The following is a 14,813-nucleotide window of genomic DNA, read 5'->3' on the forward strand; positions in this document are numbered from 1 at the left end:
CATCCTTGCACATATTCCTTTACATCCTCTCTCATCCTCGGCCACCAAAATTCCCTCGTGACTAGTAGCATGGTCTTATGCTGTCCAAAATGCCCCGCTGTACAACTGTCATGGAGTTGCTTGAGGATCTTCCAAACGACTCTGCAGGTCTTGTGATCTTTGCTCCAGAGCGACATTGCGCTTTTTCAATTCCAACAGCTTCTTCTCCATGTTGTAGCTATTTCCTTATTCCACCAGCTTTCCAGCACAAGAAGATGAGAGGGAACAAGCTGTCAGAGGCTCAATGCTGGCCAGCTGGCATAGATAAGACTCCGGGCTCCCAGCCAGATTCCAAACTATTTGATTTATTAGACGAAGTTCAAACGTACATCTCCAGCGTTACGATTAGCGTCCTTCCCTTGTGCGCAGTTGTTCCCTCTAATCTTACTTCCTCTTTCTTCTTACCCAGCATCCCAATCTGCGAAAGCTCCTCCTTTTGTTTACTCTGTGTACAGCTTGACTTGTGCCAGGCTCGTCCTCCTCCCCCTCTACGTCAGACTGACTATCTGATGACAGGCTGCTTATAATCTCTTTCGGCTCTCTATAACTACTGGTTTCTGTCCTTTCATCTTTTCCCGTTTGCCTCTCCCTGACAATCCTGGGGGATTTTAACATTCACGCCGACACAACCTTACAAGGGGCCGATTGGGACTTTGTGGAAAGCATGGATTCCATGGGGCTGCCCCTGAATAAGTTTGGCCGAACTCAGTGTCGCGGACATTCCTTAGACATGGTGTTCACCTATATGGATGTTGGTGATCTGACACTAAGTAAAAGTGAATCTAAAGAAGTGCTATGGTCAGATCACTTCCTGGTGCAACTGGACTTCTCCACAACCCTTCCCCTCTGCAGGGATATGGGACCGATTTGGATGGTCCCCCCCTGCCACTTAATGGATCCAAAGGGTTTCCAGAGAGTGGTAGGGGATGTTTTATCCATGCCCATCCTGGCTCATAAAAGCTAGTCGGGAAGGGTTGAGCGATGGGCTCCGTGGGGTGGTGAATGCTTCTCTCTGTGAGGGAGCCTTCCCAGACACACTGAAAGAGGCAGTTACAGTGGTACTTCTGGTTAAGAACTTATTTCGTTCTGGAGGTCTGTTCTTAACGTGAAACTTTTCTTAACCTGAAGCACCACTTTAGGTAATCGGGCCTCCTGCTGCCGCTCTACGATTTCTGTTCTCATCACATTCAATTCATTTAAATGGTTTCTCCCCTGTGTGGGTTCGTTGGTGTATTCTAAGGTGTCCATTTCGACTGAAGCTCTTTCCACATTCAATACATTTAAAGGGTTTCTCCCCCGTGTGAGTTCGTTGATGTATTCTAAGGTGTCCACTTTGACTGAAGCTCTTTCCACATTCTATACATTTAAATGGTGTCTCCCCCGTGTGAGTTCGTTGGTGTCTTCTAAGGTGTCCACTTCCACTGAAGCTCTTTCCACATTCAATACATTTAAATGGTTTCTCCCCAGTGTGAGTTCGTTGGTGTATTCTAAGTGTTCCATTTTGACTGAATCTCTTTCCACATTCAGTACATTTAAATGGTTTCTCCCCCGTGTGAGTTAGTTGGTGCATTCGAAGGTGTCCACTTTCATTGAAGCTCTTTCCACATTCAATACATTGAAATGGTTTCTCCCCAGTGTGAGATCGTTGGTGTATTCTAAGTGCTCCATTTTGACTGAATCTCTTTCCACATTCAGTACATTTAAATGGTTTCTCCCCCGTGTGAGTTAGTTGGTGCATTCTAAGGTGTCCACTTCCACTGAAGCTCTTTCCACATTCAATACAGTTAAATGGTTTCTCCCCCGTGTGGGTTCGTTGGTGCATTCTAAGGTGTCTACTTTCACTGTAGCACTTTCCACATTCAATACACTTAAATGGTTTGTTCCCCGTGTGAGTTCGTTGGTGACTTCTAAGGTGTCCATATTGACTTAAACTCTTTCCACATTCAATACATTTAAATGGTTTCTCCCCCGTGTGAGTTCGTTGGTGTATTGTAAGTGTTCCATTTCGACTGAAGCTCTTTCCACATTCAATACATTTAAATGGTTTCTCCCCCGTGTGAGTTCGTTGGTGTCTTCTAAGGCTTCCACTATTATTGAAGCTCTTTCCACATTCAATACATTTAAATGGTTTCTCCCCCGTGTGAGTTCGTTGGTGTTTTTTAAGGCTTCCACTTTCACTGAAGCTCTTTCCACATTCAATACATTTAAATGGTTTCTCCCCCGTGTGAGTTCGTTGGTGACTTCTAAGTGTTCCACTGTGACTAAAGCACATCCCACATTCCAGGCATTTAAACTGTTTCTGTGGTCTTCCCAATGAATTCACAGATGGCTCCATAGAATTCTGGCCATCATCTTCTTCACCTGTTTGGGAGTGGGGGCGGGGTGGGGAGACTTACAAGAAAGACAAGAAAGGAACTGAACACACGTCAATCCCAATATGCACCTTCTCCTATTTTAACACTGTCTCATTTCTCCATTGTCCTCTCCATTGTTCCAAACTTTTAGGAATGCAGGTGGGATAATGGCAAGAACAACACATGATCACTCCGTTCACACTTAATAAACTGCATTATTTTATAATTTATGGTGGAACTGGCTTCTTAAGACACATCTCTGTATTTCTCTTTTTCCAGGGAGGAAATGATCACAGGCTCAAGTAGCAGTCTCTCCTATGAGTAAGAAGCAAAACTTTAGTGTTACTATGTCACATGTAACTGTAAAAATATTGCACTATATTAGAACAGGCATCCTCAAACTTGGCCCTCCAGATGTTCTGGGACTACAATTCCCATCATCCCAGACCACTGGTCCTGTTAGCTAGGGATGATGGTAGTTGTAGTTCCAAAACATCTGGAGGGCCAAGTTTGGGGATGCCTGTATTAGAACATAAGAAGAGCCTGCTCGATTGGGCAAAGGCCCACCTAGTCCAACATCCTGTTCTCACAGTGGTCAACTAAATGCTTGCGAGAAACCAGCAAGCAGGATTTGAGTACAAGAGCCCCCTGCCTTCCTGTGCTTTGAGTCTAATCCTCTTTTTCAAGCTATCCAAGTTGTTGGCCATCACTCCTGTAGGATGGAATTCCATAGAAGTCCATTTAGAGTATTGCTCATATTTTGGGCAATAGAATGAAAGGTGTTTTAGCAGAAAAAATTCATCACAATCAGGCCTGCTTTCTCCCAGGACGTCAGATGAAGGAGAATATAAGGAATCTAATTGATATTATTGTATATTTGGAAGTAAGAAATGAGAAAAAAGTGGCCTTAATGTTGATAGATGCTGAAAAGGCTTTTGATAATGTTTCATGGACTTTTATGAAAAAGATAAAAGAAAAAATGAGTTTTGGGGAAGCATTTGGGAGAGGAATTGATGCAATTTATTCTTACCAACAGGCTATGCTGATTGTTAATAAGGTTATAATAGAAAAGTGTAAAATAAGGAAGGGGACAAGACAAGGATATCCCCTATCACCATTATTATTTATTTTTGTACCAGAGGTTCTTGCGAGAGAGGAAGAGTGGAGAAATTAATTAGAGGAATAACAGTAGAAAATAAAGCATATAAATTAAAAGCTTTGGCAGTTGACCTTGTAATAACAGTGAAAGATCCCAAAAATACTCCAACAAAGGTAGTAAAAAAGATAGAGGACTTCAGGCAGGCTGGAGGCTTTAAACTAAACAAGAATAGGACTAAGTTTTTGGTAAAAAAACACATGATGGAGCAAGAAAAATAGGAATTACAACAGAAAACAGAATTAGTTATACATAAAAAAGTCAAATACTGAGAGATATGTTTGACAGCTAAGAATATTAATATTTTTAAAGACAATAAGGAGAATGTGTGGAAAGAAATAAAAAGAGATTTAGCGATATGGGGAAGAATGAATTTATCATTTTGGGGAAGAATATCAGTAATAAAAATGAATGTATTGCCAAAAATATTAAAGCTGTTACTGGTTGCAGTGTTCTGAGGTGACATTTGCTGCTTTATTTTTTCCTATTTTTTGCGTTTTTGTTTGTGAGGCTTTTTCAATTTTGACTGAGACTTGTTTGTTTGTTTTATGATTGATTGATTTATTGATTGATTAACTGTGGAAAGGGATAAAAGCCCCCCATTCAAACAATGACTATCATCAGTGCAGGTAAGATTTTTTTTTTTTATCATCTACAATGCTGTCTTATTTATTTTATTGTACAGAACATTGATTATTGCTTTCTTTTTATGGATCAATGGTCTTGTTAGATAGTAAAATTCATGTTACATTGCTGTTTTAGGGGTTGTTTTTAAAAGTCTGGAATGGATTGATCCATTTTGCATTACTTTCTATGGGAAAGCACGCCTTGGTTTTGGAACGCTTTGGTTTTGGAAGACTTCCGGAAACCGATTATGTTTAAGAACCAAGGTACCACTGTAACTCCTAAGATTTAAAATCCTGGAGGAAGAAAATCTGCCCCCACTACTTTAGGAAAAGGATTCAAGAAACAAAGAGCTGCTTTGGAGAAGGCCTCACCCCTTCCTTCTTAGGTTCAGGAACTTCCTTCAATTTGTCTCCTCTCCATCTTTTCCTCTTTCTCCCTCCACCATCCATCTATCCCTGTCCCCATCTCCTCTCCCCTGGAACTCACCAGATTTCTCCAAGGGTCCTGGGAGGGAATGCTCAGAGGTTGTGGGGAGGGATGCGGGAGACAGCCTGACCAGGTCACCCGTCCATCTTCCTCCTTCCATCCTGGCCAGGGTTGCAGGTTCAGTCTCAGCTAGGTTTGCAGGTTCAGCTTCCTGAGGAGAGCAGAATCCAGAGCAAGTTGCAGCTTCCTGGGAGGGAGGGAAGAAGAAGCCAAGGGAGTCTGAGAGCCCCTGCAGGGATTCTCCTGCCCAAGACATTCTGCTGCCCCTGGAGAAGCCCCAATTGGGCACCCCCTTCCCAAGAGCCCCCACCCATTTTCAAACACCTTTGGCAATTCCTTTCAGCTGCCTGTCCCACCTCCCTTCCTAAGGCTGGCATGGTATGCACATTAGTGGCTTGAGAGTAGATCCCATAGAACTTAAGAGTTAATCTGCAAAGGACTGCTCTGAATACATGGGTGGCCCTTGCATGGAGAAGAAGGAAGCCCCTTGCTTGCATCTGGACCCCCTGGCAGAGGCGGGGGATCCGCCCACTGCTCCCTCTGCCCTCGCTGCCGCCTCCTCCTCTGTCCTCCTGCCCTGCAAACACCCTTTGCTCTTCTTGCTCAGGGGAGAGAGGCAGGAAGAGCCTTCAATCCCATCCCTTTCCTCCTCTGCAGCCCATTGAGAGGGGAAGGAGCTGCAGCGCCTGGTTCACTTCATGGTTTACTGGGATTGTGAATGAACAAGTCCTCTGCCTTCCATGGGGTGGGAGTGGGGGGGTTAAAAGTGGTGAGGAGACCCCCCCTCCAGTCCTTTTGGGAAACGGGAGTTTTGGTCAGGAGTAAACAACTTAGATGAGAAGTTCACAAGAGAAGCACTTTGGAGCACTGCTTGCTCTTACTATGTGTTTGGACCTAGAGGACAACATACACGTTTACACCACGGGATTCCTTAAAGAGGGCATTTCTTTAAATTCAAAGGCCATTTCTACAAAATGGAAGTATTCTGATAGCAGCCCTGTTCAGGGAAGTTTTCGATGTTTTACATTTTTTGGTGTTTTTGATGGAAAATCGCCCAGAGTGGCTGAGGCAACGGAATCAGATGGGCAGGGGGCAAGTAATGAATTATTTATTTTTATTTTACTCTTATTCTTATTAATTTTATTCCCTCCTAAGCCCATCCTGCTATGCATGCTGATCAGAGACTTTGTCCCAACCCCCCCCCCGCCCTTGAACGCATGAGGGCTTCCTATTTTTACAGCTATTCTTCACATTCCTATACTGCCCTTCCTCCAAAGATCACAGGGCAGCTTACAAGAGAAAAACACAGAGATGCATAGCAGAGCAGGAAATAAAAACGAAAACCCTCCAGCCCCCCCATGCAGGTGTGCAGTCCATAGATTGTTTAATGAGCCAAACCCCTGGGAGAAGAGCAAGACTTTCCCCTGTTGCCTAAAGATAAGGTCCTCCTCCGAGGGGTCTTCTGCTGGGGTATAGATATTAAATTTAAATTAATACTGTTAAGGCGATCCTGGCCAGCAATGCCCACCCCTTTCCCCTTGCCCGCCTCCTTCCCTGCAACTCCCTTTCCACCAGATCCCTGCAGGAGGAAGCTTCTCCCCCCCCCCCCCTTCAAGGCCCCCTTTAAGGAAACAGCTCCCTTTCCTCCCTTCTCTTCTCCCCGTCCCGGGGCTTCTCATCCTGGACCCCCTCGCAAAGCCCCTTCCCTCCTTCCCCGCCATTGGCTTTGCACTCACCCGAAATCCCAGGCAGCGGGGACGGGAATAGGAGCCCCCGCGTGGGAGGCAGGGAGTGAGGGCGCTTAATTAGGAGGCTTGATTAGGAAGAAGCCCCCTCCTCCGCACCATGCAGCCCCGCTTCCCGCCTCCTCCCCTCCCTCCTTTGCCAGCTCCAATTTTATCTCTGCTGGTGAAGCCGGAAGTGGAGGCAACTCAGAGGAGGAAGGAGAAGTTTCTCCCCACGCTCAGCCGCTTGTCTGTTATTTGATAATTGGGGGAAGGAAAACCTTGCAGCACCCAACCAATGGGGAGACCGAACGTGTGCATGGGGAATATAAACTCATGCTTTGCTCCAGCTGGACTGTGCCTGCTTTGGACCGCCGCTTTTGCAAGAATGTCTTGTCCTCAATAAACTCTTTACTGCTTCACCAATTTTGTTCAGATGGTATTTTAAGGAACGGTACTGTGGAGAGATACTTAGGGTGGATTGTGTTTTGGCTTGTATTATTTTATTTATATTTATTTATTGAATAAAATTTATTTTAAAAAACCTGCAGACGGGTTTCCAAAACAAACAAAAAGAACACCACAGCAGTAAAATCAAGACAAATTTACAACCCTACTTTAAAACATACAAAAGCTAAAATATTAAAACAGATTAAAATTACTTCCACTTCCTAAGTATCTGGGTAAGGTAAAGGTAAAGGGACCCCTGACCATTAGGTCCAGTCGTGGCCGACTCTGGGGTTGCAACGCTCATCTCGCTTTATTTTCCGAGGAAGCCGGCGTGCAGCTTCCGGGTCATGTGGCCAGCAGGACTAAGCCACTTCTGGCGAACCAGAGCAGCGCACGGAAACGCCGTTTACCTTCCCGCTGGAGCAGTACCTATTTATCTACTTGCACTTTGACGTGCTTTTGAACTGCTAGGTTGGCAGGAGCAGGGACCGGCAAGCCCTAGGCTCTGTGGTTTAACCCACAGCGCCACCCGCGTCCCTGGGTATGCTTGCCTAAACAAGAATGCTTCTAGCAGGTGCTTGAAGAGCCTAGCAAAGGCATGTGCTTTATTGCCATAGGCAGGGAGTTCTAAAGTGCAGGTGCTGCCACAGTAAACAATGCAGTGCAGATATTATGTGGAACCTGTAGTAGTGCTTGAAACTACTGAAGGGGAGGTTTTATTTATTGTGATTTCACCATGCTCTGTATTATCTGAAAAGGAACATTTATTTAAAAAGCAGGACTGCACAGCAGCAATCTACTCGCCTGCGAGGCTCATCATGATCCGTGGGAGTTATTCCCAAGCCGACGGTGCATAAGTTGGACTGCAATCCTATGCACCCCTTGCATCCAACTTGTACCTAAAAATCTGCACCAACCTGCACCAGAGAACTGTAGAGTTGGAAGGGACCCCTGAGGGTCATCTAGCCATACCCCTGGGGCAACGCAGGAATCTCAATGAGACTATCCCTGACCGATGGCCAGCCGTCTTCTGTTTTTCCCTCAGCCAGGACACACAACAACTGAGACTGGAGGTGGGGGGAAAGATAAATTTTGACCAGGGAAAGGCAATGGGGCAGATTTGTCAGGCACGTGCAGGCGCAGTTTGAAGACTTTACACAGAGAGGAACCCCCCACAGAGAGGAACCCCCACGCGCAGGTTTCCCTGCACGTAATGTAACAGGCAGCGAGCCAGCTCAGATAGAAAGACTTTTTGGGGGGGGGGGGGTTGTGAAAATAATATTTATTACTTTTCCAACAATTTAGACAAAGACAAAAGAACAATACAATACAAAAACACTACATAACACTAACACATTAAACTAACAAAACAAAACAAAAACAGTTTGAAACACTCAAACAGTTTCAATATCTTGTCTTTCATTCACTTATTTCACCGACCTCCTCGCACCTCCCTTTTTGTATTCCATTTCTGTCAATTGTTTCAGCAATTCCTTTCCATCTTTCTCTGTTTTCTATCCTATAATTATCTTAACACATTCTAACCTTATTTTTCCCTTTAATATTCTATTAATCTATTTATACTTAATTCCTTATAACATTTCTACTAAAGCCATATACCGTATTTTTCGCCCTATTGGACGCACCGGCCCATAGGACGCACCTAGTTTTCAGGGGGGGAAATCAAGGAAAAAAATATGATTTCCCCCCCGCAGCTCTGGGAGCAGCGGACAGGCTGCACGCAGCCTGTGCGCTACTCCAAGACCTTCTCCCTGCTTTTGCGGGAGGTGGAGGAATTCCCCTACCTCCCCCAAAAGCCCACAGGAGCCCCGCGCGACTCCTACGGGCTTTTCGACCAGGAGGGAAAAGGGACTGAAATGGCCAGTCAGTCCCTTCTCCCTCCTCGGGAAAAGCCCCCAAGAGCGGCGCGCTCTTCAAAGGGTTCGTGGCTCCTGCTGGCTTTTCTACGAGGTGGGGGAATTCCCCCACCTCCTAGAAAAGCCAGCAGAAGCCGCGGAGCCCCTTTAAAGAGCCTGCAGCCTTTGCCTGCTTTTGCGGGAGGTGGGGGAATTCCCCAATCTCCCGCAAAAGCCCACAGGAGGGAGAAGGGACGGACTCCAGTCAGTCCCTTCTCCCTCCTTGGAGAAAAGCCCCCAAGAGGGGCGCGCTCTTCAAAGGTGCGCGGCTCTTGCGGGCTTTTCTGCGAGTGGGGGAATTTCCCCACCTCCTAGAAAAGCCAGCAGAAGCCGCGGAGCCCCTTTAAAGAGCCCGCGGCCTTTGCCTGCTTTTGTGGGAGGTGGGGGAATTCCCCCATCTCCCGCAAAAGCCCACAGGAGGGTTGGAGAGTAGGGGGAAGGCGTCGCACGCCTTCCCGCTGTCCCCCATCCTCTGGGGCTGACGATGGGGGAGGCGCTCCTTCCCCCCCGCCAGCCTCAAAGCCGGGTTGGAGGGTAGCAGGAAGGCGTCGCACGCCTTCCTGCTGCCCCCCATCCTCTGGGGCTGACGATGGGGGAGGCGCTCCTTTCCCCCCCCCGCCAGCCTCAAAGCCGGGTTGGAGGGTAGCAGGAAGGCGTCGCACGCCTTCCCGCTGTCCCCCATCCTCTGGGGCTGACGATGGGGGAGGCGCTCCTTTCCCCCCCGCCAGCCTCAAAGCCGGGTTGGAGGGTAGCAGGAAGGCGTCGCGCGCCTTCCTGCTGCCCCCCATCCTCTGGGGCTGACGATGGGGGAAGCGCTCCTTTCCCCACCGCCAGCCTCCAAGCCGGGTTGGAGGGTAGCAGGAAGGCGTCACGCGCCTTCCTGCTGCCCCCCATCCTCTGGGGCTGACGATGGGGGAAGCGCTCCTTTCCCCACCGCCAGCCTCCAAGCCGGGTTGGAGGGTAGCGGGAAGGCGTCGCGTGCCTTCCCGCTGCCCCCCATCCTCTGGGGCTGACGATGGGGGAAGCGCTGCTTTCCCCACCGCCAGCCTCCAAGCCGGGTTGGAGGGTAGCGGGAAGGCGTCGCGCGCCTTCCCGCTGCCCCCCATCCTCTGGGGCTGGCGATGGAGGAGGTGCTGCTTTCCCCCACCGCCAGCCTCAAAGAGCAGACTCTCCTGGCCCCAGTCAGTCCCTTCTCCCTCCTCGGGAAAAGCCCCCAAGAGCGGCGCGCTCTTCAAAGGGTTCGTGGCTCCTGCTGGCTGGAATTCCCCCACCTCCTAGAAAAGCCAGCAGAAGCCGCGGAGCCCCTTTAAAGAGCCTGCAGCCTTTGCCTGCTTTTGCGGGAGGTGGGGGAATTCCCCAATCTCCCGCAAAAGCCCACAGGAGGGAGAAGGGACGGACTCCAGTCAGTCCCTTCTCCCTCCTTGGAGAAAAGCCCCCAAGAGGGGCGCGCTCTTCAAAGGTGCGCGGCTCTTGCGGGCTTTTCTGCGAGTGGGGGAATTTCCCCACCTCCTAGAAAAGCCAGCAGAAGCCGCGGAGCCCCTTTAAAGAGCCCGCGGCCTTTGCCTGCTTTTGTGGGAGGTGGGGGAATTCCCCCATCTCCCGCAAAAGCCCACAGGAGGGTTGGAGAGTAGGGGGAAGGCGTCGCACGCCTTCCCGCTGTCCCCCATCCTCTGGGGCTGACGATGGGGGAGGCGCTCCTTCCCCCCCGCCAGCCTCAAAGCCGGGTTGGAGGGTAGCAGGAAGGCGTCGCACGCCTTCCTGCTGCCCCCCATCCTCTGGGGCTGACGATGGGGGAGGCGCTCCTTTCCCCCCCCCGCCAGCCTCAAAGCCGGGTTGGAGGGTAGCAGGAAGGCGTCGCACGCCTTCCCGCTGTCCCCCATCCTCTGGGGCTGACGATGGGGGAGGCGCTCCTTTCCCCCCCGCCAGCCTCAAAGCCGGGTTGGAGGGTAGCAGGAAGGCGTCGCGCGCCTTCCTGCTGCCCCCCATCCTCTGGGGCTGACGATGGGGGAAGCGCTCCTTTCCCCACCGCCAGCCTCCAAGCCGGGTTGGAGGGTAGCAGGAAGGCGTCACGCGCCTTCCTGCTGCCCCCCATCCTCTGGGGCTGACGATGGGGGAAGCGCTCCTTTCCCCACCGCCAGCCTCCAAGCCGGGTTGGAGGGTAGCGGGAAGGCGTCGCGTGCCTTCCCGCTGCCCCCCATCCTCTGGGGCTGACGATGGGGGAAGCGCTGCTTTCCCCACCGCCAGCCTCCAAGCCGGGTTGGAGGGTAGCGGGAAGGCGTCGCGCGCCTTCCCGCTGCCCCCCATCCTCTGGGGCTGGCGATGGAGGAGGTGCTGCTTTCCCCCACCGCCAGCCTCAAAGAGCAGACTCTCCTGGCTCCAGCGGAAGCAACGCAAAGCCTCCAGAGCGCAGGCTTTGGAGGCTTCGCGTTGCTATCGCTGAAGCCAAGGAGCCTGCATTCGCCCCATAAGACGCACACACATTTCCCTTTCATTTTTGGAGGGGGAAAAGTGCGTCTTATAGGGCGAAAAATACGGTAACTCCATTCCAACATTCTTCTAACATTCTTTAATTTTACAGTATTTCTGTAAATAGTTTTTCAACTTTTTCCAGTTTTCTTCCACCGACTCTTCTCCCTTGTCTCGGATTCTGCCAGTCATGTCCACCAGTTCCAAATATCTGCCATTATTCCCTGGTGGGTAAATATTGTGTCTTCCAGTACTTCGCGATGAGTATTCTTGCTGCTGTTGTTGCATACATAAAAAAAGTTCTATCCTTCTTTAACACCAATTGGCCAACCGTGCCCAGGAGAAAGGCCTCTGGCTTCTTCAGGAAGGCATATTTAAATACATTTTTCATTTCATTATAAATCATCTCCCAGAATGTCTTAATCCTTGGGCATGTCCACCAAAGGTGAAAGAATGTACCTTCAGTCTTATTACATTTCCAACATTTATTGTCGGGCAGATGGTAAATTTTTCCAAGCTTGACTGGTGTCATGTACCACCTATAAATCATTTTCATTAAATTTTCTCTTAGGGCATTACATGCCGTGAATTTCATACCTGTGGTCCATAACTGTTCCCAGTCAGCCATCATTATGTTATGTCCAACATCTTGTGCCCATTTAATCATAGCTGATTTCACCGTTTCATCCTGAGTTCCATTTCAACAGCAAGTTATACATTCTTGACAAATTCTTGGTTTTTGGATCTAACAATTCTGTTTCCAATTTTGATTTTTCCACCTGGAAACCAACTTTTTTGTCCAATTTGTATGCCTCCATTATTTGATAATAATGGAGCCAATCTCGCACTTTATTTTTCAATTTTTCAAAGCTCTGCAATTTTATTGTCTCCATCTTGTCCAGAATTTCCCCAAAATTTGGCCATTTGGCCTCCATATTGAGTTTTTTCTGTGCCTTCGCTTCCATTGGTGACAACCATCTTGGGGTTTTATTTTCTAACAAGTCCTTATATCTTATCCAAACATTAAACAATGCTTTTCTAGCAATATGATTTTTAAACGCTTTATGTATTTTTACCTTATCGTACCACAAATATGCATGCCAACCAAATGCATTACTGAAACCTTCTAGATCCAACACCTCAGTGTTTTCAAGAAGCAGCCATTCTCTCAGCCAGCAAAAAGCAGCTGATTCATAATAAAGTTTAAGGTCTGGCAGGGCAAATCCACCTCTTTCTTTGGCATCAGTTAATATCTTAAATTTTATTCAAGGCTTCTTGCCCTGCCAAACAAATCTGGAAACTTCTGCCACTTCTTGAAACAATCCATCTTATCCAAAATTTGCAATGTTTGAAACAAAAATAACATCCTTGGCAGCACATTCATTTTTATCACAGCAATTCGGCCTAACAATGATAACTTCAAATTTGTCCATGTTTCTAAATCCTTTTTCACTTCAATCCAACATTTTTCATAGTTATCCTTAAATAAATTCACATTTTAAGCAGTCACCTTAACCCCTAAATATTTCACTTTTTTGATCAATGTTAGTCCTGTCTCCTCCTGAAACTTCTCTCTCTCATTCACAGTTAAATTTTTTTCTAAAACCTTAGTTTTCATCTTATTCAGCTTAAAACCTGCAACCTGTCCAAATTCTTGAATCAGTTCCAATACCCTTTTAGTACTAGGTTCTGGCTCCTGTAAGGTCAATACTAAGTCATCAGCAAATGCTTTCAGTTTGTACTGTTTAGCTCCCACTTGTATACCTTTAACCTCTTGGTCCTTTCTAATCATGTTTAACAAAACCTCGAGGACCAATATAAAAAGCAATGGAGAAATTGGGCAACCTTGTCGTGTCCCTTTCTCAATCTTAAGCTCTTCTGTCACCACTTTGTTCACAATTAATTTTGCCTTTTGTTCTGAATAAATGGCACCTATACCATTTTCAAGATAGAAAGACTTTTGGGGGGCAGGGAGGACAAAAGAGGACCAAAGTTGGAATGAGAAACCAAAGATGAAGAAGTTAAATCAGTAATGATCAATTGGGCACAGGATTTAGGCTATAATATACTATTTGAGGATTGGATAAGGCTCTGGAAAGTGAATTTGAAATTTATGGATTGCATATTGCTAAAAGAGAATTACGGTATATGAAAATGATGTATAGATGGTACACCACACCAGTAAAATTAGCAGAAATGTATAAAACAGACCAAAAGAACTGCTGGAGATGTAAAGAAGGGGAAGGTACATTTTACCATATGTGGTGGGATTGCAAGATTATTTTAAAAAAATTGGGAAATGATCTACAATGAATTGAAAAAAATGTTTAAAATGACATTTGTTAAAAAACTAGAAGCTTTTTCGTTGGGTATTTTAGGTCAAGAGCTGCCGAAAGAAAAACGGACATTATTTATGTATGCTACGACAGCAGCAAGAATCTTAAGAGCACAAAATTGGAAGACCAGAGAAGCACCATCCAAAGAACAATGGCAAAAATCCAAAAATTAACGGACAAGCTGCGTAAAAAAGGACAATAGTGACTTTGAAAAAGAATAGGAACCTTTTACAACACAGCTGCAGAAACAACAAAAAAGCATGAACTCAATGGCAGGATTTAAATAAACATTTACAACTTTATTTACAGAGAACAAGAAGTACAATGGGTCAACATAATATCATATACAAACAGCAGATTGTATCATTTGATGTAACAAGCCAGAAAGGGAAGCTGGGGGAAGGCAACAGGGCTGGGGGAAATTGGAAAATGAATGTTTAGTGATGGTGATGGATATTTGTTGTAAGAAAGGAAATCAATAAAAATAATTATAAAAAAGAAAAGAAAAAAAGAAAGGAGTTTGGATAATTATCAGGATTCAAAATTAATAAAGAAAAAACAAAACTCCTGGTAAAAAAATTAGATATACAAGAAAAAGTAAAGTTAGAAATAGAAACAGGACCTAAAATTACTAACAGAGCAAAGTATTTAGGAATTTGGATAACCATGAAAAACACTAATTTATAGAAATTATATTAAGGTATGGAACGAAATTAAGAAAGACTTAGAAATCTGGGGTAAATTAAAACTCACGTTGCGGGGAAGAATTTCTACAATCAAGATGGTAGTTTTACCAAAAATGCTGTTCCTTTTTCAATCAATTCCGGTTCTTAATGGCCTAAATTGTTTTAAGGAATGGCACAGGTATTTGGCAAAATACCTTTGGCAGGGCAAAAAAACCCCAAAATTAAATTTAAATTATTAACAGAAATCAAAAACAAAGGAGGGTTTGGAATGCCAGATTTTAGGATCTACTATGAAGTTGCCTGCCTGGTCTGGCTCAAGGAATGGATGATTTCGAATACTAAATTATTGGATATTTAGGGCTGGGATAATATAGTGGGGGTGGCACTATAATATAGTAGGGATAATATAGTGGGGTGGCACGGCTATCTGGGTTATAATAAAGCAAAAATCCACAATGGATTTCTAAATCACATTATTAGGAAAGCCTTATATGAAGTTTGGGAAAGGAACAAAAAATTATTAGAACCAAAAACCCCATGGTGGTTGTCACCAATGGAGGCGGAGGCAGTAAG

The 14,813-nt window shown here is 46.3% G+C and overlaps 1 protein-coding gene across 1 annotated transcript; it reads right to left on the reverse strand.

The window, feature by feature from the left end:
- Positions 1-217: 217 nt before the first annotated feature.
- LOC310669979 (uncharacterized protein) lies at positions 218-5,337 on the reverse strand (the record flags this gene model as incomplete). The annotated part of the gene is made up of 3 exons (XM_083458557.1): positions 4,663-5,337; positions 1,876-2,400; positions 218-237 (listed from the first exon to the last, which is right to left on the reverse strand). The coding sequence occupies exons 1-3, from the start codon at positions 4,916-4,918 to the stop codon at positions 218-220; spliced, it is 801 nt and encodes a 266-aa protein (XP_083314683.1). The 5' UTR covers positions 4,919-5,337.
- Between the last annotated feature and the right edge of the window lie 9,476 nt (positions 5,338-14,813).

Source organism: Podarcis tiliguerta, assembly GCF_965153285.1.
Source record: "Podarcis tiliguerta genome assembly, contig: HAP1_SCAFFOLD_191, whole genome shotgun sequence".
Lineage (NCBI taxonomy): Eukaryota > Metazoa > Chordata > Lepidosauria > Squamata > Lacertidae > Podarcis > Podarcis tiliguerta.